This window comes from Phascolarctos cinereus, unplaced genomic scaffold (assembly GCF_003287225.1).
Source record: "Phascolarctos cinereus isolate Bilbo 61053 unplaced genomic scaffold, phaCin_HiC Scaffold_2;HRSCAF=192, whole genome shotgun sequence".
In the NCBI taxonomy this organism is placed as follows: Eukaryota; Metazoa; Chordata; class Mammalia; order Diprotodontia; family Phascolarctidae; genus Phascolarctos; species Phascolarctos cinereus.
The window spans coordinates 343,743,635-343,765,958 of record NW_027555625.1 but is presented as its reverse complement, the minus strand read 5'-3'; the positions used below and the strand labels follow the sequence as shown (position 1 = coordinate 343,765,958).

Below are 22,324 nucleotides of genomic sequence, written 5' to 3'. Positions count from 1 at the left end.
TCTCCCTAATAACTCTGGAAGCCAAATCTTGCAATGTTTATCATTCCTATTTTATATATGATGAAATGAAGACTCTGAAAGGTCAAGTGATCTATCTGACTATGGCTATATGGCTAGGAAGTATTGTTATGTCCTACTTCATTGTAAACTCCATTGGTGAAGAAATTCTACCTAATCATATATTTGGGGGGTAGTAGTCCATGAGCTCTGATTTCATCAGTGTGCTATATAAGGAATTCCTGGGGTAGAGCCCTTCCATTAAGATGCAGGATAACAGAAAGGTAAAATACTTCTCTGTCCTTCTATGAAATCTTTCCCTTGATTATCATAAGTGCTTTTCAGTGATAGCTTAATATGTGGGTACTAGGGTATAATAATATGATATTCAAAAGATCATAGATTTAGAGCTGAAAGGACCTCAGAGCTCATCTAAAAGGAATCCCTTATTTTTCATATAAGGAATCTGAGGGCCAAAAAGGTTGTCACTTGCCCGACATCATGCAAGTAGTAAGAGGAAAACCAGAATTGAACCCATGTCCTCTGATTTCAAATCCAGGAGCTTTCCTGTACACTATGTTGTCTCAAAAGTGAGAGGAAAAATGTCAGAAATTTTGAGTCTCTGTATGAGTCAAGAATAGAAAAGGTCTCTAATGATTAAAGATAGGGATTGTATGTAAATCCTGGAGACAATTATCAGCATGAGTTACTAAAAGGCCATTTGTGAAATGCTTAGAAACCCATGAATATATCTCAGGTACTGAGGTGGCATTTTGGATGTTCAACTAAATCTTTCCATGTAGACTTGACCCTAAAGAGCCCTGGTTTGGCCATTCACAAGACCACAGATTTGTAAAATCAGGGGAACTTAGAGTTGATTAAGTTCAGTCCTCTAATTTTACAAAAAGATAAAACTGAGGCCAGAAAGAGGCTAAGCGTCTTGCCCATAGTCACATAGACTGTAAGTAGCAGAGTCAGGATTTGAACACGATCATTTAGCTACAAATCTGGTGCTCTTTACATTGTACAACACTCACCTGCCTCCCATTCAGATGGGCAGAGATAGAAACAACCTATAGAATCAATGATGTTTCTTAGGAAGTCATGTACATGTCATTGATTTCCACCAAATATATTCATCCTCTTTTCTAGAAAACTTTTTAAAGGAACTAACAGCAAAAATAACTATAGCCAGTGGATCAGATAGAAATAATTCCTGACCTATTAGAAGATTTGTTTAACAAGTAACTCAATGAATATTTTAGGCTGTTCCTGTAACCAGTGAGGAGTGGAACAGCATTTTAGGATCTTCTTCTCCCAATGCAGAGAAGACATGAATAGGTTGTAAATATTTCCATTCATTCAAATCAGCATGCTGATTCATTCAGTCATTCACAAACAGGGCATTGTGCTATACTCTAGGGGAGAGACAAAGCTTAGACAAAAAATTATCTTTGCCTTCACTAAATGGGAGGAAGACCCTGTGCTAACCAGTATGAGCATGAAAAAAAAACCCAGTCTATCTGAATGCAGTTTATAGTTAGGTGGCTTGAAGGTGTGAGTGTGTGTGTGTGTGTGTGTGTGTGTGTGTGTGTGTGTAAGTGTGTGTGTGTGTGTGTGTGTTGCGGAGAGAGTAATACAAGCTCTTAAACAATTATAACACAAAGCAGTGTCAAAATGTCATTTTCATGGATTGAATTTATAGAATTGGACTGGGCAGAACTTTAGTTTGATGTAGAACACCACCGCTACTGATTTTACCTATGTAGTCCTTCTGGAATAGCATTACTGGCCATGGAGTTCCTGGTTGTCTTTCCTGGTGACGATGAAAAAGATGTTGACTCCAATGTTACCACAGATGTGAGGAAAAAAGATTTTTTGAAAGAGTAGAGCCAAGATGGTTCAATGACAGCACAGCTCTCCTCAAAAGCTCCTCTATAACAACTTTTTAAAAAATGTACCTAAATGATTTCTGAGCACAAGAGTCAACAAAAAGTCAAAGTGAATAATATTTCCAGGCAAGGAAAGCTCAGGAAGATAGAAATGGAGAGGTCTGTAGACATTGGGATTGAGACTAGATGGGAGCACAGTGCAGTAAAAATGGCACTATCTGTGGGCTTTTGTAATGCAGAACATTATTTTACCATTTTAGGTAGTAGGGCCCTTTAAGCCATGAAAAAACAGAAATTACTGCTTAATCTTGCCCCAGACCTCTTTCCTCCTAAATCTAAACAATAGTGAAATGTACTCTTGCATAGCTCAGCACAGCCCGTACCTCCAACGCAAACGGATAAGAAAGCTTGCAATATAATTGCTTTAGATAATTATGTTTATACCAGAGACCAGGACACCTGGTCTGGTTTGTGTGATCTCTGACCTGTAATGATGGGGTGCTCGGGTGCTTGTGCTTGTACTTGTGCCCCAGTTTCTCCCTAGTCTCAGAAACACTGTCTCTGACAACCACTCCCCAGCCCAAGGACACTGTGCCTAGCAGTTATTCATGCATGGGCCTCAGCACGACCTTCACTTCTCTCCCTGGTACAGCTACACAGAGCGGGGCTGCTCAGGCCCCAGCCCTCAGATCATGCCTCTGGAAGCCTCCCAATTCCTTAGTAAGTTCCTGTCTTGTGAGAAAGCTTCCCCTTGTTGCAGAGCATTCTCTCATCAAGACAGAGGGAGAGGGGTGCCTTGGTCAGCCCAAGGAGTTTTGTCCTTGGCCAGCCCAAGGACTCTTCCTCCTGCCAGACTCCAAAGATCCATACCTCTGTCATCTCCCTCCCTGTCTGGTATACTCCCTGTACTTTCCCTTCCATAGCTCCCCCCCCCAAGACACCTGCACCTTTGGATTACCTCATCAGTGTTCCTGGCATTTCTTTCCCGTGCTCTTTTCCATATAAACCCTAGCTTGACCCCTGATCATGGCTTCTTGATTTGGGTGTGCATACCCCTTGCAGCCGAGCGCTTCAATAAACCTCCACATTAAATTTCTGATTGTGTCTCTGTCTCGCATCTGTTATGGCACAACACTTTAAAGGTGGCATCAGCAAAAACAATAGCAGCAACACCGAGAGCGTACAGTGCCCGGGGATGATAAGGGGATTGAATACCTGGTCAGATTCCAGTGTACCTCTGTACTAGCACTGAGTACAGGATCAGGTGTCAGTTCCATTATCCATTATTCTCTTCTGGGTTGCAATTTCAGGGCACAGAGGTGCAGTTGCTATCATGAGGGAGCAGGAACTTATCTGGATAAGGACCAAACCACAGACTAGGAGGGCACTGACCAGATCTGCTTTTAGAAGTACTAAAAACTGGGGAGCCAAGATGGCGGAGTGAAAAGGTAGTCGCTCTCACTCTCCCCTATCAACCTCTGAAAACCCAGAAAATATCACCCCAGAAAAAAAAAAAAACCCTGGAACATCTGAACTAGAAGAAAGACAAGGAGCAGCAGTGCAGTAGCCCAGCAAACGGGTCTCCCAGTGCCTCAGCAAAAACAAGGGGCCCCAAGCAGATAAGTACCCTGCGGCATTCATCTGAAAGGAGGTGAAGAAAACAACCTAAAGGCTTCCTAAAGCCCAGATCTTGCTGATTCCAACCCAACACCAGGTGAGCTGTAGGAGCGCTGAAGCCCCCAATTGTGAAGAGATCCTGAAGCCCAGGTGGTAGAGCAGGCAAACACCAACACCTGGACCTCCGAGTGCCTCAGTGAGGGCTGGGGGAACAGGTGGAAACCAGCTCAGAAAACCACCATGAGTCTTGGCAATCCACCATAAAGGAATCTCCTAGTGCATTAGCAGAAACGAGGGAGACAACACTGCAGGGGGCCCCAGGCAGATAAACATCCTGCAGCAGCCATCTAAAAGGAGCAGAAGAAAGCTAAAGGAAAGGAAAAGCAGGCAACCTAGAATTGCCTGAATGTTCCAGCCTTGCTGATTCCAGCCCAACACAAGGTAAGCTGCCAGAAACCTACAGCCTCCAGATCCCAGCATAACAGGCCCCAGAACACAAAGCCAGTGACCAAGACCTAGGCTCCCAACACAAGAAGCTTGGGTCAGTACCCTCTGTGCCCCAGCAGGAGAGCTCAATCTCTTTAAAATATATAGAGGATTAAGACAAATTTATAAGAACACAAGCCATATCCCAATTGATAAATGGTCAAAGGAATATGAACAGACAGTTCTCAGATGAAGAAATTAAAGCCATCTATAGTCATCTGAAAAAATGCTCTAAATCATTATTGATTAGAGAAATGCAAATCAAAACAACTCTGAGGTACCACATCACATTATTTTGGAGAACAATTTGGAACTATGCCCAAAGGACTACAAAAATATGCATACCCTTTGACCCAGCAGTAGCACTTCTAGGGCTATATCCCAAAGAAATCAAACAAATGGGAAAAGGACCCACATGTACAAAAATATACATAGCAGCTCTTTTTGTGGTGGCAAAGAATTGGAAATTGAGAGAATGCCCATCAATTGGGGAATGGCTGAGCAAGTTGTGGTATATGAATGTAATGGAATACTATTGTGCTATAAGAAATGATGAACAGGCTGACTTCAGAAAAACCTGGGAAGACTTACATGGTCTGATGCTGAGTGAAGTGAGCAGAACCAAGAGGACTTTGTACACAATAGCAGCCACGTTATGCAATGACTAAGAATGTTAAACTGAACCCTTCTCAGCATTATGAGGATCGAAGACATCTCCAGAGGCCTTGGGGAAGGAAAATGCTATCCACATCCAAAGAAAGAACTATGGAAGTCAAATCACTCTCACTTATTTTTACCTTCTGTTGAGTTTTGTTTCATCTTTCTGATGGTTCCTCCTATTGGTTTTAATTTTTACTTACAACTTCACTAATGTGAAAATATGTTTAATGGTTATGTAAATGTAAAGCCTATGTCAGATTGTGCGCTGTCTTGGGGAGGGTGAGGGGGGGCAGAAAAAGGGAGAAAAATTTTCAACTCAAAAGCATATGGAAAAAAAATTTTAAAAAAAGTACTAAAAAGTTACAGAACCCCAAATCTAGCTGTGAGAGCATCAGAAGTACATAAAAGACTGAAGCTCAGGCCAGTCATTCCACCAAGAGGTGGGGCAAAGCCCAACTCTAACATAAAGTCCAAAGTTAAGAAACAGTCTGAAAAAATGCAAAGAAGAAGAACAACAACAAAAATCACCTGCCATGAAAGCCTATAATGGTGACAGGGAAGCTCAAGACACAAATTCAGAAGAAGACAGTGACTTAAAAACATCTACAAGCAAACCCTCAAAGAAAAAAATACAGATTGGACATATAAGCCCAACAAGAATTCTTAGAAGAGCTAAACAAAGAGATTTAAAAAGAGCAAAAAAAATGATTTTAAATATCAAATAAGAGGGGTAGAGGAAAATGTTAGAAAAAGAAATGAGAACAATGCAAAAAACTTACAAAAATAAAATTAGTAGCTTAGTAAAAGAGGCACCAAAAATACTGAAGAAAATAACACCTTAAAAACCAGAATTGACCAATTACCAATTTCCAACATATTTAGATTAGGGAAAATATATGTAAGTTTACTTTTTTGAAATGGATGAATATTTACACAGATACAAATTGCCCAGATTAACAGAAGATGAAATAGAATATTTAAATAATGCAATCTTAGAAAAAGAAATTAAATAATCATAAAGGGTGTGGAGGGCAACAATTAGGACTAGATGGATTTACAAGCAAATTCTATCAAATATTTCTACGAAAAAAGATAAATGAAGAGTCCTGTGAAATTTGTTCTATGACACAAATATGGTTTTGGTCCCTAAACCAGGAAGAGCAAAAATATACAAAGACCAATATATGGACCAATTTCCTTAATGAGTATTGATGCAAAATTTTAAGTAAAATACTCTCAAGGAGACTACAACAATATATCACAAAAATCATACTCTGTGAGCAGGTTGGATTTATAACAGAAATGCCAGGCTGATTCAGTATTAAGAAACTACAAGCATTATTGAGCATTGTTAATAATGGTATTAACCTATCATAGCAAAAATAATAAAAATCATATGACTATATTAATATGTACAGAAAATTTTTTTGATAAAATGCAATGCCCATTCCTATTAAAACATAGGAATAAGTGGAGATTTATTTAATATAATAATTAGTATCTCTATAAAACTAAGAGCAAGCATTATATATAATGGGGAAAAATTAGAAGTCTTTTCAATAAGATCAGGGGTAATAAGTATGTCCATTATCACCATCATATTCAATATTGTAAAGCAATAGAAAAGAAATTGAAAGATAAGCATAGGCAATGGAGAAACGAAACTATCTCTCTTTTCAGATGATATGATGGTATACTAAGAGAACCATGAAAGACTGACAAAAATGAGGGCTGATTGAAGGAAGTGGGAATCATTAGCCTGGTAAAGAGAAGACTTGAGGGAACATGATAACTTGTCTTCAAACATCTGATAGCCTGTCACAACAAAGAAGAATTGACAAGTTCTGCTTGGCTTCAGAGGGCAGAATGAGGAACAATACATAGCAATTGAGGAGAGGCAGGTTTCAACTTGATCTCAGTTAAAAATTTCCCCAAAATCAGAGTTCTCCCAAAGTTGAATGGACTGCCTTGAGAGGTAGTGGGCTCCCCTACACTGGCAGTCATCAAGCAAAGGCTGGATGACATCTAACTGAGTAAGTTATAGCAGGGTTTCTTAATTCACATATGGATTAGACTAGAGTTCCTTTCCAGTTCTGCAAGTCTGATTTTGAGAAGCTGTCTAATCAATAAGGCAGCATGGAACACTAGAAAGAACAATAGATTTGAAATAGAGGATTTGGGTTCAAATTTAACTCTGACCATGTGACCTTGTGCAAATTTCTTTGACCCTCAGGTACCTTCCAGATCTAGATATATTATCTTATGAATTGAAATTGTCATAAAAAAAATCATGCTTTGCAAAATTTGGCAGTAATTTGTAATTACATAGTCAATATGGCAACAGGGATTGTTTAGTGTCATGTCCAGCTTCCTGACTGTGTCTAAATTATCTAAATCAAACCTCAGCAGGGAAAAACATGGCAGAAAATACATGCCTGGAGCAATTAAGTGTTGGATCCAGCAATGAGTTGTTTCTAAGTTTTGCTTGCTGAATGGTGATACTAGTGATTTAGGAAGACAGGAAGTTAAAGACAGGACCATGGAGGAAAGGATTTGATTATAGTTCCAGTGACACACTCTCCTGATATCTGAGGACAAGCTTAGGAGAAGACAGAGAAGCTTATCACCCCAAGGATGGGCCTCTAGGCCTTTGTAACCAGTGAAAAACACTGCCCCAAACAACAGATTTTCTTTTCTTTGAATTCAATGATTTGGGCATGATATAGACATGGGCATAGGGATATAACACTAGCATTACTACTACTAGTACTAGTATTACTACTACTACTACTACTACTACTAATAGCAATTGCTAGCATTTATATAGCACTTTAAGGTTTGCAAGTGCTTTACAAATATTATCTCATGCGATCCTCTATTATTATCCCTGTTTTACAGATGATAAAATGGAAACAAACAAGTTAAATGACTTGTTCAGGGTCACACAGCTAATAAATGTTGGACCCTGGATTTGAACTCAAGTCTTCCTGACTCCAGGTCTGACACTCTGTTTACTGTTCCACTCAGCTGTATATGTATGTATACTGTGTATATATAACATATACACACATTTGTATATGCATATTCATGTACATGCAAATGTATATATATATATATACTTATATATATGTTTGTGTGCATGTGTGTATATGTGTATATATGTTCATCTTCCTAAGTACAAATCCTGCCTCAGATACTTACTAGACATGTGTCCCTAGGCAAGTCTCTTAATCCTGTTTGCCTCAGTTTTCTCATTTGTTAAATGAATTAGAGAAGGAAATGGGAAACCACTCCAGTATCTTTGCCAAGAACACCCCAAGTTGGGGTCACAAAGAGTTGAACATGACTAAAAAATGATTGCACATATATGTACGTACACATCTATACATATATGCATGTATATACATATATCCACATATATTAAACTATCAACTATTCAAATTACATTAATACTTTTGGGACACTATACATATATATATATATGCATATATTATGTTTAAAATAGAACATAAAATGTATAATTTTATTGCTGTGGATACTCTCTTCACCAGTAAAGATTCCAACATTTCTACAATTTGGTATACACACACCCTCACAGAGGTCCAGTGATTGAAAATTTCCTCACTCTATTATGCCCAAGCCCCAAGCCTTTTCCTCCCTTAATTAAGGGAGTTTGGTAATTGGATGACAGTCAGAGAGTCTGGGTGAAGGCCTATACTTCTAACTTTTCTGGTTTCATAGGACTGGCTAACATTTTGCTCTGCTTGCAAAGATTTCCAGAAACCAGGGTGACCTTTCAACATAGCTGCCACATAAGAGAAGGATATCAATAGAGAATCAAGACATAGATTAGATGTTAAAACTATACAGTGAAAAATTTACAAATTGCTTCTGTTGTCATTTCAGCAAAAATTAAAATTCCTTAGATTTATTATTCAAAAATCACAGAATCACAGAATTGAAAATCACAGAATTTGAAAATTGGAAAGGACCTTAGCGGTCATCTAGTCCAACCTTGTAAGTTCCACCTCTAACTCACTTGACAAATGCAGCCTCTTCTTTAAGACTTCCAAGGAGAGGAAACCTTCCCACCTTAAAACAAACAATTCTTGGTTGTACAGCCCTATTTGTTAAAAAAGTTTCTTTTTTCCTGATATGAGACCAAAAATCATGCTTCTAACTCAGTTTTGTTTTAATCATGTCTGATTCTTTGTGACCTTATTTGGGCAAAGATAGTGTATTGGTTTGCCATTTCCTTCTCTAGCTCATTTTACAGATGAAGAAACTGAGGCCAACAGAGTTAAGTGATCTGTCCAGGATGACCCAGCTAGTAAGTGTCTGAGGCCAGATTTGAACTCAGAAAGATGTCTATCTACTCTTTCCACTGTGCCACCTAGCTGCCCCAGCTCATGTTAAGTTTTAAGTATATTAGAAGTCTCAGACCATTTTTAGAACTACTTACCACCCCCCGGACCCACCCAGTCATCTTATATTTATAAAACTGATTTTTTTTTTACCCAAGTGAAGGACTTTACCTTTATCCTTTTTGAATATCATCTTTAGTAGATTCAACCCAATACTCTGGCCTGTCCAGATCCTTCTGTGTTCTGACCTTATCATTTACATTGTTATCAGTCCTTCCAAGCTTTGTTTCCTGTGAGAGATGAACTCTCAGAAGTGAAGCCTCCTCAAAAGGGCAATAATTTTTTACTATTATTTTCAAAATCCTGCCAGGCTCAGACCGTGTTTTTAAGCACGTAACAGAAAGAATAAGTCCCGCCCCACAACCTGAGCCTATGCCCTTGGCTTCCCGCCTCTTTCCTTGTCTTTGAATTTTGCTCCTGGAATGTAAGCCCCACCTCCCAGTTAAGGGGATAGGAAGAAACTTTCCAGCTTAGAATGGAAGCCCCACCTCCCAGTTAGAATGTAAGCCCACCCCCAGTTAAGGGGGTAAGGGATAGTGGTGGGTGGAAACTTGTTTGCGTGGTGGGTAGAGACTTGTTTGCGTGGTGGGCGGAGATTTGCTTTTATAAGGCGGCCCCTGTTCTGAGGTCTCTCTCTCCACGTGTATGGGAGAAGCAGACAGCCATCTCCGGTGATTGTCATAAAGGTAACTTTTGCTTTCCACCTCTCCACCTCTGAGTTTAATTTGGGTTAGGGTCGCTATCGCACACATTTCCCCTACAAATTTAATAAGGCAATAGTTGATAAAAAAAAAAGTTAAACAGCATAGGCTCAAGTATAGATCCCTAGGGTACTCCATTGGAGACTATTGCCACCTTGACAGTGAAATAATTACTCTTTGAATGAAACTGTTTTGAATGCATCTGATTGTATTATTATCTAAACCATATCTTATCTTTTTCACAAAAATAGTATGAGATATTTTATTAAATACTTTGTTAAAATCTAGTCAAATTGTACCTGCAACATCTTCCTGATTTTAAAATCCTGTCAAAAAGTAAAATGATGTTTCAGTACAGTCATTTTTCAGTTATATTTGACTCTTCATAACCCCTTTTGAAGTTTTTTTTTATTGGCAAAGATATTTTAGTAGTTTGTCAATTCCTTCTCCAGCTAATTTTACAGATGAGGAAACTAAAACAAATAGAGTTCAGTGACTTATCCATGGTCACACAGCTAATAAGTGTCTGAGCTCAGATTTGAACTCACAAAAATGAGTCTTCCTGACTCCACTGTATCTCTCCACCTAGCAGCCCCAAAATGAAGTTAGTCCAGCATGACTGACTTTTTGTAAACAGCATTTTCCTTTCTAGCTGTTTGCCAACCATCTCTTTAATGATCTTTTCTAGAAATTTCTCAGAAATTGAAATCAAACTCAGTGGCCTGTCTTTGAAAAGTGAGAAAGCATTTGGCTTTCTCCAATCTTATAGTCACTCATATTTTCCATGATTTTCAAATATCACTGATATTGACTCACATGCTAATTTTTTCAAACTTTAAGTCGACTTACCATCTTGGATAATTGATTCACTTTTGCTATTCCCAGTGTAAAAACATTGTCCTTTAGAGTGAAATCAGGAAAACAAATGCCTTGTCTCATCCTATCCACCCTAAGAAGAGGTCTTATCCCTTATGTGAGCCTATTATTTCTTCTAATTTAACATAAAAAGCCTTTTTTGTTATCCTTAATTGTCTTTGTCAACCCCAGCTCATTTTGGTCTTTAGCATTGTTGTGACAGTATCTTTATAAGACTGTGCCATATTCTTATGTTTATCTTCTGTTTCCTGGTCTAATTTCTATCTTCTTTGTATTTCTTTTTAAAATCTAAGTTGGATGGTGAGTCCCTTGTGTATCTACATCACTCCCTTAAGAAAAACAAACACATTTTTCCTTATCATTGGAATTGTTTCCTTTTGTGTCTTCAGAATTTTTTTTTTTTAGTATCTTTCATCCCCTGTGGGTTGACTTCCCCTGAAGAATTTTAGTCTATGAGATTCTACTTATGTTTCCTTTGAACCTACTGAAATCTGCTTTCCCCAATTTTTTTCTGCTATATCAAAACCTCTATTATGGACTGATCCTATCCTCTACCCACTTCCACCCTGATTCTTATCAAGCTCTTGTCATTTCTGCCCTAGAAACCAGTTTATGGCTATCAAGGGTGAATCATATCCAGAATAGAATTTATAGTTTCCGCTTGTTTACTCCATGTTTTAGAGGTTGAAATTTTCACAAAGTCATTAGGAAATTACTAGCTGCTTTTCTTGTGTGTGTGTGTGTGTGTGTGTGTGTGTATGTGTGTGAGAGAGAGAGAGAGATATCCAGCAGATGTTTTGATAACTACAGTGCCCGCCCTTCTCTGTGCCAAGCTTGTGATCTATTCCCCAAACTCTTCATCTTATTTCTTCTTTCTACCCAGATGGTCTGTACTGTACTTCAAAGACAAAATCACTTCTATTTCTCCCTCCTTTCACTCACCCAAATCTTGACTGTCATGTTTCCCCTGGCCACTAATTAAATTGAGGCTGGTGCTAATCAGAATCCATTCCCTTTCTACCTCCACTTCTTAAAATCCTTAGCTTCCATTAAGGTTCATCTCAAGGTCCACCTTTCTGGTCCCTTTATTTGTTAGCCCTTTCCCTCCTCAAATTACCTTATATTTACTTATCTGTTTATACGTCTCCCCCCCCCCCCCAAAGCATGTAAGCTCCTTGAAGGAGGAGCTGATTTTGCCTTTGTATCTCTCATAGCTAGGTAGTATAGTGCCTTGTATCTAACAGCAGGGACTTAATGAATGCATGTTAAATTTCTTTGAGAGAAGAAAAATAGGCTTGTACTGTGGAATTCAAGATGAAAAAAAATAGCAAAAGGCAAAGAATGATTACAGAGTTTCCACAGGGCATTTTCCCCTAAAAATCCTTGAGAGTGTAAATGAAGATCAAGCCAAATTTAGCAAGTATACAGAGGAGTTGCTTCTCACAATGTCAGAATCATCCTTGATTCTTTTTTTTTTTTTTGGCTAGGCAGTGGGGTTAAGTGACTTGCCCAGGGTCACACAGCTAGTGTCAAGTGTTTGGTCCGAGGCCGGATTTGAACTCAGGTCCTCCTGACTTTAGGGCCAGTGCTCTATCCACTGCGCCACCTAGCTGCCCCCATCCTTGATTCTTTATTCTTTTTCAGCCCTTAAGTACAATCAATTGTCAAATCTTGTCAATGTCCTCTACAACATCTCTTTATGGGCAGGACCACTGCAACCTCTTTAGGCCCTTATGACTTCTCACTTGAACTATGGTACAACCCCTCCATAGTATGCCCAACTCACAGTCTCTCCTCTTTCTAATACATCCTTTACATAGGCTATCAGAGTGATATTCCAAAAACACAGGCAGGATCACATCACTCCCCCTCCTTAGGAAGTGCCAGTTGTCTCCCAAGATCAAACTCAAACTGCTTTGTTTAGCTTTTAAAACCCTTTACCATCTGGCTCCAAACTATCTTTTCAGGCTTATTGCTCATTCCTCTCCTTCACTCATTCTACATTTCCGTCAAACCAATCTCCTTGCTGTTTCTTATGCATGATATTTAGTTTCTTTGCCCAGTTCTTTCATACGGTCTATCACTCAGTACCTGGAAAGCTCTCCCTCTTTGTCTGTCTTTTAGAATCCCTATCTCCCTTCAAAAAGAAATTCAAGTGTTATGTCTTAACATGAGGGTTTTCCAAATCCCCTGATTATTAGTGCTTTCATTCTCTTAAACTACTTTATGTCATGAATTTTATATTTACGTCTCTAGTTACATGTTGTTTCCCCTAAGCAGAGTATAAGCTTCTTCAGGGCAGAGACTGCTTCAGGTTTGTCTTTGTATCCCCAGTATTAAGTACAAGACAGGCCATTTAAGAAGTGCTTAATAAATTCTTGTTGGATTGAATTTAACTGGATCATATTTAATAGAATTGAATGACATCAGTGTGCTCACTTTCTGGTAAATTTCAAGGAATTACTGAATAACATTATCTTAGGAGGATAGGAAGGAAATTTGGAAGACATTATAATCTAATTCCTATTAGAGGAAGGTCTTGAAAACCAGAAAGTCTGGCATTTTATTTTGTATATTTATCATCCTTCTACAGATAAGGGTTACCTGGGGTTTTATAAAGCTTTTTTTTTTTTTTTGCTTTTGCCCTATATGTGGCTCAATTTTGTCATGTGCTAGTTGGCAGAGATAGAGGTCCTTTGATTTCTAAAGAGGCAAGGAGGAGATACTTTGCATTTCATAAATAGATAAATAAATAGATGGATACACACATATACATGTATGTATATGTATATGATACATATACATTCATCTTGACTTGTCCCTTAGCTATCCACTGAGGTATGTTTGTACTTGGCAGCTTCAGAAAGTGACTGCTGGGAGCTGGGGAAAAAGCTTCAGTGAGCCCTTGTGGCTAGGTTGAGACTGAAAAGTGAAGGATTACAGAGCCCAGAAAGCAGAATCAAACATTGGCACTGATTTAAAAAACCAAAACCAAAATCATAAAAAAGAAAAAAAAATCCTCCTGAATCTAAGCTTCCTAGGCCCAGCCTCAGGTGTCCTATTTTCCTTAGTTCAGCTAAGTTTTTAGAAACTGCCTTGGAGCAGAAGCCCAAGAAAGAAAAGTATAGAAAAGTGTGTTCAGAATAGGAGATATCCCTTGATGGTTTCATCTGACCCATTTTGTTTTTCACCAAAGATGGTTTCCTTTAGATAAATAAAATAACAAGAAAAGATCAGAGTAGGCTGAATGCAGGTCTTATAAATACCTTGCTAGTCTTTGGTGATGTTAGCTTAGGTTGTGACAAACACCTGGATGAAAACATAGTTTTAACCATTTCTTTGATGTGCAATAAACATTAATGTGGTGTGGTGGAAAGTACTATGCTAACACAGAGGTCAGATGACTTGGGTTCATATCCCACCTCTGCCACCACATACCTATGTGACCTTTACAACACAGATTCAAAGAGTTTGAAAGCTTCAAGGAAACTTTGTGGTTCTCTAGTCCAATCTGTACACAAAAGGAGCCCCCACTATGCCCTATTCAACAGGAAGACTTGGAGTGAGAGGGGGCCCGACCCACCATCTCAACAGGCTGCTCATTCTATTTTTGGATAGTTCTAATCATTAAGAAGTTGGTTTTTTCCCCCCTGACATTAGGCATGCATTGTACACTCTACAATTTCCATACCTTCCTCCTTCTTTTGCCTTCTGGGGGAACAGAACAAATCTCATCTCTCCTTCATATGACGACTCTTCAAATACTTGAAGATGCTATCATTTAATTTCTTCCCCAAGTTTTTTCTTTTCCTCCAGACTAAATATGTCCAGTTCCCTTAATTGATAACACTTTACGTTTGACATAGATCTATGGTATCATGTGGGAATGTTCACACGTTGAATTAAGGTATAATACTAATATTACTGACAATTTATAGCACGTTAGAATTTCATACATCATTTGAGCCTCAACAATCTTGTAAGGTAGATGCTATTAATAACCCTTATTTTTCAGGAAACTATTGCCTAGAGTGATTAGGTCACTTGTCCATGGTCATACAGCCAGTAGGTGTCAAAAGCTGGACTTGAACTCAGATCTTCCTGATTTCAAGTACAGCACTCTACCTACTTCACCACTTGACCTTGCTCTTTGTGCATCTGCAACAAATATTTGGTGCATTTGTTGAGATTTAAATAGAAATTCACTTGATTCATCAAAGCATTCATTCTAATTTTCCTAGTGGAAGACAGAGAATGAACAGAATAGTCTCAGAGTTTGAAGGAACTGGAAACCATCTAGTTCAACCAATACTCTGAAAAAGATTCCCCTCTACAACAAACCCAACAAATGGTCATCCAGCCATTGTTGAAGACCTCCATGAAGGGGGAACCTACTACCACCTGAATAGCAGCTCATTGTACTTTTGGGCAATTCAAATATTTTGGAAATTTATCTTTAAATAGAACCCGTATCTGTTATCTCTTTTATTCCACCAATTGCTTCTAAGTTTGCCATCTGTGGCCAAACAGAACTAGCCTAATACCTGTCCCACAAGATAGTCTTTGATATTTTAGGACACATATCACACCTCCCTTCCACATTTCCTCTCCTTCCCAATCCTTCTTTTCTCCCAGCTATAAAATTGCAATTCCTTCAACTAAATCTCATGTGGTATAGACTCAGGGCCCTTTGTCAACTCTAATTGCCCTTCTCTGGAGGTTTTCCAGCCTATCAATGTTCTCCACAGTGTGTTGAGGAGAAGTAGAAAGGTTGCCATCTGTTGTGATTGATTCATTTTTTGAATCTTGCTGATAAGGCCTTCTGTATTTCCCAGTGGTCTGTCTCCTTTAGTAATTCTGAGAACCATCCACTCTTCTTCACCCACCAATCAATCAATCAGCATGGCCCTTCCTGGCATGTTAGCAGTCAATAAATCATCCTCTCACGTCTTGTGGTCTAATGGCCCTTCTAATGGATTCCATGTTTCAGCTCTACCTGCTGAGCTAAAGGTAAAAGAGGCTAAACGAGGCCTGCAAACAACATATAACATTCCTTCTTACCAGAGTTGGGATTCTTAGTGCCTAAACAATTCCCTTGAAGAGTAAAAGATGCATTACATGCAAATGAATATGTTAGGAGCACTACTGAAATGATGACCCAAAGCCCCATGAGTGGATGAATTTGGAGGGGGAGAGACTTACCTTTTTGACCTCGTACTTAATGGCAAGCTTGATTCGACTCAGACTTGGACGATGATGATCGGCCCAGACTTGGATGTTCACATCACCATTTAAAATTGCCTCCACTTCTTCTGTGTCCCTGCAGAGGTCCAGCACACCCACCACAAAATCCTTGCATTGCATAGATAACTTCCTGTAATCATTCTAGCAAAATAAAAAGAAATCATGGGTGTTTAGTACTGGGCTGTATAGACAAATTCATCTGGGGCAGGAATGCAAATCCATAACTTCTTGAGGACATTCTAGTCAAGATGGTTATTTTAAATGTAAAGAAGGGGAAAAAAAAGTAATGCTTCATTTTCTGGTGAAAGTAATTTAGGGTACCAATTCCTGTGAACTGAATGAGAGTCCTTAGAAATTACCTTGAGAATCTCCATGTTATAATGGCAAGAATTTGCTATTATACATTTGCAGTCATAGGACCTGGATTCTTATCCTGATGCTTGACATTTTCTGTCTGTCTGATATTGACCAAATGATTTCCCCTCTCTGGACCTGTTTCCTCATCTGAAAAATGAGGTTGTAGATATCTTCCAGCTGTAAATCCTGTGCTACTTACCAACTAGATTAGTGATTTGATAAATAAAATGATGTGTGAGAGAACTGAAAGGCTTTATTGTCACCATCTCCTACTCATCTGAACCACCTCCTTTATAAATAAGGTGTATAGGGAGAAAAAAATCCAGCTTTCTAATTTGAAATTAGAAAGATGCAGGATTGCCAAAACTGTGTGCAGGTGTGTATTGTTTTTCATAGTATGTGCATTTCTGAAAATTATGTATAAACTGGGCCTGTGAAGCTAAATTGTATATTGAAGGTACCATTTCTAAAGAAATAAATCATACTCTTTCAAAAGTGAATGATAATCCTTTAATTTGTCTACTTATAATGAAAAGGAAATACATCTACATGAAAAGAGCACTAGATTCGAAGTCAGAGGATGAAGATTCAAAATGAGACTCTATTATTTACTACTTGTGTGGGTTTAAGGAAGTCACTTCCACTCTCAGTTTTTGTCTCTGTAAAATGAGGGACTTGAGCTAGATCATCTCAAGAATCTTTCTAATTCTGACTAATTCTATGATCCTAAGGACATGTTTTTTTTTTTGCACAATTTTTTTTCCCTAAAGTATATTTGGGCTTCTCTTCTTCTTGGAATTTACTTTTATTAAGGCAGTATTTCTTTTTCAGGATAGAATGACAGCCTGCCTCTTCCTCACTTTTCTTCCCCCCATGTCATTTTATTTTCATTTTGTTTTCTTATGTGCTTCAGGTAAGAATCTCAAATGTGCATAAGCATCTTTATTAAATATGATTCCCTACCCCTACAACCTCCTAGTTTGCAGGAAAGAAAAATCTCATTCCCTTGAGGTTCCCTCACCAGCAACTAGATGGCTTCTGGGATTTCTTCCAACTCTGATATTCTAGGATTCTCTGATCAAAGTTGAAATGAATTTATCCAGCGACTACAGGAGAAGTTAAATGTCACTTTCACTTTTAGTTGCTGTCAACTGCTCCAGTTGCTGAAAGGAAAAAAAAAAGGACATCTAGCTTGCTGAAAAATCTTTTTTCCTCCAGACATATACTTGAAACTGGACCAGGCCACTATGGGCTTGTTCATTGACCCTCAGTGCTTTTCATGAAGAGTTACATTAAACTGTCATTTTGTGTTGGAAATAAGAGTAAGTAAATAAGTATCTCTCTCTCTCTCTCTCTCTCTCTCTCTTTTTTTACCAAGAAAAGGGGAGACTAAGAATCTTTGGATTGGTTACTTTTAGTTGTTATTCACATTTCTAATAGGAGTCAGTTATTTTGACACCATAAAGGAGAAACCACAGCTGTTTCAGCCAAACAGAACAAATCATGCCCTCTCCTGCCTCACTGTCCTAGCTCATTCTGTTCCCCATGCTTTTAATGCTCTCCTCTCCCTCTCTACCTGTTGAATTACCGTCCCTCCTTTAAAACCCAACTCAAATGCCACCTCCTCTATGAAATCTCTTCTGATGTCCCCATGTATTCACTTGTACCTCTCATAGGACACTGTTGTATAGCACTCTCATTCACTTACAAAATGACACATATTAGAGCTAAGTGTGGCTATGTCTTATCTCTATAACATACTGTAAGTTCCAAGAGAATGGTAGACATATGTTATTTAAGCAGTATATCTCCCTATGTGGCTATATAATACACTATTCTACACACAGTAGTCCAAAAGAAATGTTAGATGAATGAATGAATGAACTTACAAAGATTGCACAATAAGAAAGTTCATCTAATGAAGCTATGGGAAAAAGTATTAGTTGTATCCATAATATACTATGAAATGCATGGGGCTGTTGGGAGAAACTGCTTTAGATCTGGGAAAGGGGACATGGAATATCAAGAAAAATCAACTAAGTGGAAGAAAAGCAGTGTAGTGAATGAATATAGTGCTTGATTTGACCTAAAATCCCAACTCAAATACCTATTAGCTGTATGAACCTGGACAAGTCTTTCAACCTCTCCTAGCCTCAATTTCTTCATCTGTAAGGTAGAGATAATAAGAGCATTTATCTCACAGGGTTGCTATGAAGATTATGTACTATAATGTGTATAAGGCACTTAACAAACTTTAAAGTGCCACATAAATGGTTGTTGTCGTTACTGAGTCATGTCTAACACTTTGTGACCCCATTTAGGGTTTTCAAACCATTTCCTTCTTCAGCTCATTTTACAGATGAGGAAACAGGCAAACAGGGTTAAGGGACTTTCCCAGGGTGACACAGGTAATAAGTGCATGAGGCCAGATTTGAACTCAGGAAGATGAGTCTTCCTGACTCCAGGTCCAGGGCACTATCTGCAGTGCCATGCTGCCCTACAAAAATAGTAGCTATTATTTTTGGAAGAGCTGCTTTTTATGGCAGCTTTATCTCTATTGCTCACTTCATTTTATACAAGTGAGCCAAGGAAAAGAGAAAACATAGTGTGAAGGAATGATGTGGGAGGCCTTCTTGGATTCTGTTTTGGCCCACCAGAATAGGCTATGCCAACTATTTAACCACAGACCTGTTTTCTGCAATTCATATTCCCAGAATGGGAAGGGAAAGGTAACACATATTTATTAAGCACTACTACATAACTGGTATTTTTTTTAATTAATTATTTTTAGTTTTCAACAATCACTTCTAAAAGCTTTTGAGTTGTAAATTTTCTCTCCTTCCCTCCCCACCTTCCTCCTCAAGATGGCGTGAAATCTAATATAAACTATACATGCACATTCCTATTAAACATATTGTAAAGAAGCATTAGAACCTATAAGAGGAACGACAAGAAAGAAGAATCAAAACAAAACAGGAGAAAAAAAAAGAGGAAATAGGATGCTTCAATCTGCATTCAAACTCCATAGTTCTTTCTCTGGATGTGGATAGCATTTTCCATCATGAGACTTTTGGAGATGTCTTAGATCCTTGCGTTGTTGAGAAGAGCTGTCTATCAAAGTTAGTCATCGTTGTGCATGTATTTAACCGGTATTATGCTAAGCACTTTCATAAATGTTACTTTATTTGATCCTGACAACAACCCTGTGAGGTAGATGCTGTTATCTCCATTTTACAGTTGAAGAAACTGAGGCAAACAAAAATTAAGTGATTGGCCTAGAGCCAGAGAAATAGTAAATGTCTAAGACTGGATTTGAAACCAGGGCTTTCTGACTCCAGGTTCAGTGATCTCTCCATTGTACCACCTGGATAGTGTATCATAGAACAATCATTTAGAGTGACAGAGAGGAATTCAGTCTTATTTTACACATAAAAAAATTGAGTCCCGCAGAAGTTCAATCACTTGTGTTAAGCTCACAGTTTGGAGTAGAGTTTTGTCCAGGTCCTTTGACTTAAACAGTGTTCTTTCTGTTAAACTAGGTCCTTAATGACTTCTTTTCAGCTTTTGTCACTTTTGGCCATCTCCATCCTAGATATTCTCTTCTCTCTGGACTTTTGTGATACTCCTTTCTCATTGTTCTCCCCCTACCTGTCTGAATGCTTCCTCTCAGGCCCCTTTGCTGATTATCTTTTATATCATGCCCTCTATTGGTGGGCATGCCCCAAGGCTTTGTCCTAGGCCCCTTTCTCTTTTCTTTCTACACTCTTTTGGTGACCTACTCAGGGTTTAAGATATATGTATCTAGTTCTAATCTCTCATGAGCTACATACTGGACATTTTAAATGAGATGCTAGATGTCCTGTAGTCATCTCAAACTCAGTATGTCCAAAAGAACTTTCTCCCCAAAAGAACTACCTCCTCTTTTAAACCTCCCTATTTTTGTTGAGGGCAGTACCATTCTTCCAGTTTTCTAGATTTGCTACCTTAATATTAACTTAAATTCTGTCATTTTCATTCACCCCACATAGTCAGTTAGTTGCCCAATGCTATGATTTCTAGCTCCCTAATCTCCCTTACATCCATCCTCTTCTCTCTACTTCTATAGCCATGGCCCTAATTCAGGTCTTTATCACTTATCATTTGTCCTATTGCAATTTCTTATTCATTGTTCATTCTGCCTAAAGTCTCTCTCCTTCAATCTACCCTCCACAAATCTGTCAAAATATTTTTTCCCAAGGTACAGTTTCAACCATGTCACTCTTCTGCTCAATAAACTCCACTGGCTCCTCTTTACTTCCAGGAGCAAATATTTATTCCATTATTTCACATTTAAAGCCCTTCACAACCTCTCTCTAGACTACATCTCCAAACTTAGTACATACACTCCCCTGCATATATAATTCAGCCCAGTCCAAATTTTTCTTCTTCCTATCCCTCCTACACAGAACTTGATATCTCTTCTCACTGGCCTCAGCTCCATTTCATCATCTCCTCTCTTCTGCCTCTTAGAATCCCTTGTTTCCTTCAAGACCTTTTACATGATGATTTTCCCAATTCCTACAACTTCTAGTGTTCCTCTTAAATTATTATGTATCTATTATGCATATAACTGTCTTTGGGTACATGTTGTCCTTTCCAGATAGATTGTATGCTTACTAAGGGCAGGCACTGTTTCACGTTTACCACAGTTCCTAATAATAATGATCTGCCACACAGAAGGCTCTTAATTGATTCTTGTTCTTAATAAATTCTGATACTATGAAATCTTAACATGTTACTGTCCCATTTCAAAACTCTTTCCTTATCTTCCGCTTAAAAGCTATGATATTTTTTGTTCCCCCTTCTCTATGAAATGTATATCATCCACATTAGTTAGACCTCATCAGGGACTTTATCTTCTCCAGAATTGAACTGGGATCCCTCTCTTTAGAAAGCGAAGGGCAAGAAAAGGTGAAGTTGGGGGAAGGCTGTACATAATTGATGCTATGGCCAGGTCTTGCCAATCTTTAATCCCCCATATTACCTTCCACAGGACCAATGCCTGCTATGCCCTGGCAAAACAATGTCAAAGCCTCTTTTCATTTTTCTGTTTTGATTTTAATCTGGGCTCCATGTCTGCTGAAAGGTTCATGTTTCATGCTAGGCATTTATTTCCATTTCTCCTGTAATGAGGGACAGTCTCCTGTTTATAATCATTTACTTACAATTTTTATGAACAAAAATTCATAATTAGCCCTTTGTTACTAAGCAGAGATTAGAGACCAAAAGAGGTCTGAAGGTCAGCTGGCAATGACCTAGGGAACAACTCCAGCTGGAAAATTAGCTGAGCACAACTGTAGATTAAACGGTTAAATTCCAGGGCACCAGCTCATTATGAATGACAATTACCTTAATACTTGTTGCAAATTCTGTGTTAATAGATTTCACACTGACAATGAACTCCAAGGAGCAAGGCAGCTTTCCTCATTGAGTTGAAGCTGGATGAAGGCTACACCTGAGGCCTTCAGAATTACTTCAAAAAAATTGTTTTCTTAGTAATCCACATATACACAATGCCACCAGGAAAACAAGAGATTCTATTCAAGACAATTTTGATTATCTCGGAGGCTTTTATAGAGCTTATATAATGGAAAACTACAGCCAAAGACAAAACTAAATTTAACCACTGGAGCTATTCTTTCTCTTCCTTTGTTTTCTCTATGAAGGGGCCAAGAGGCAGTGAAATGTCTAGAAAATGACCAAGATAGTCCATAACTGGGAATTCAACTCTTGAACAGTCAAGAATTGATTGTGCATTCTGTTCCCTTGGTCCAATGAACAGCAACTGCAAAAGGGTCAGAAAAGCTTATGTATCTTATGATTTGCTGCCTGACAGCTATCAGGACAGAAAATATTCTCACTGGTTATCTGTAGTTTTTTCATATTTTAAGATATGAACACAGAGCTTGTGCAGAAAAAGAGTCCTATTATATTCTATCTTTGCTAACAAGCATGCATTCTATTAAAAAATATTGACTTTTTTTTGTAGTGGTCATTTTTGTATATCACCTTATTCTACTCCATGGCAAAT

General features: G+C 38.4%; 1 protein-coding gene across 1 annotated transcript in view; it reads right to left on the bottom strand.

Moving 5' to 3' along the window:
* TRPC7 (transient receptor potential cation channel subfamily C member 7) overlaps nt 1-22,324 on the bottom strand; it is a 296,237-nt gene that overhangs the window by 156,673 nt on the left and 117,240 nt on the right. The window contains exon 4 of the mRNA XM_078149184.1: nt 15,856-16,038. Within this exon, the coding sequence (XP_078005310.1) occupies nt 15,856-16,038 (183 nt within the window). The remainder of the gene's footprint in view (nt 1-15,855; nt 16,039-22,324) is intronic.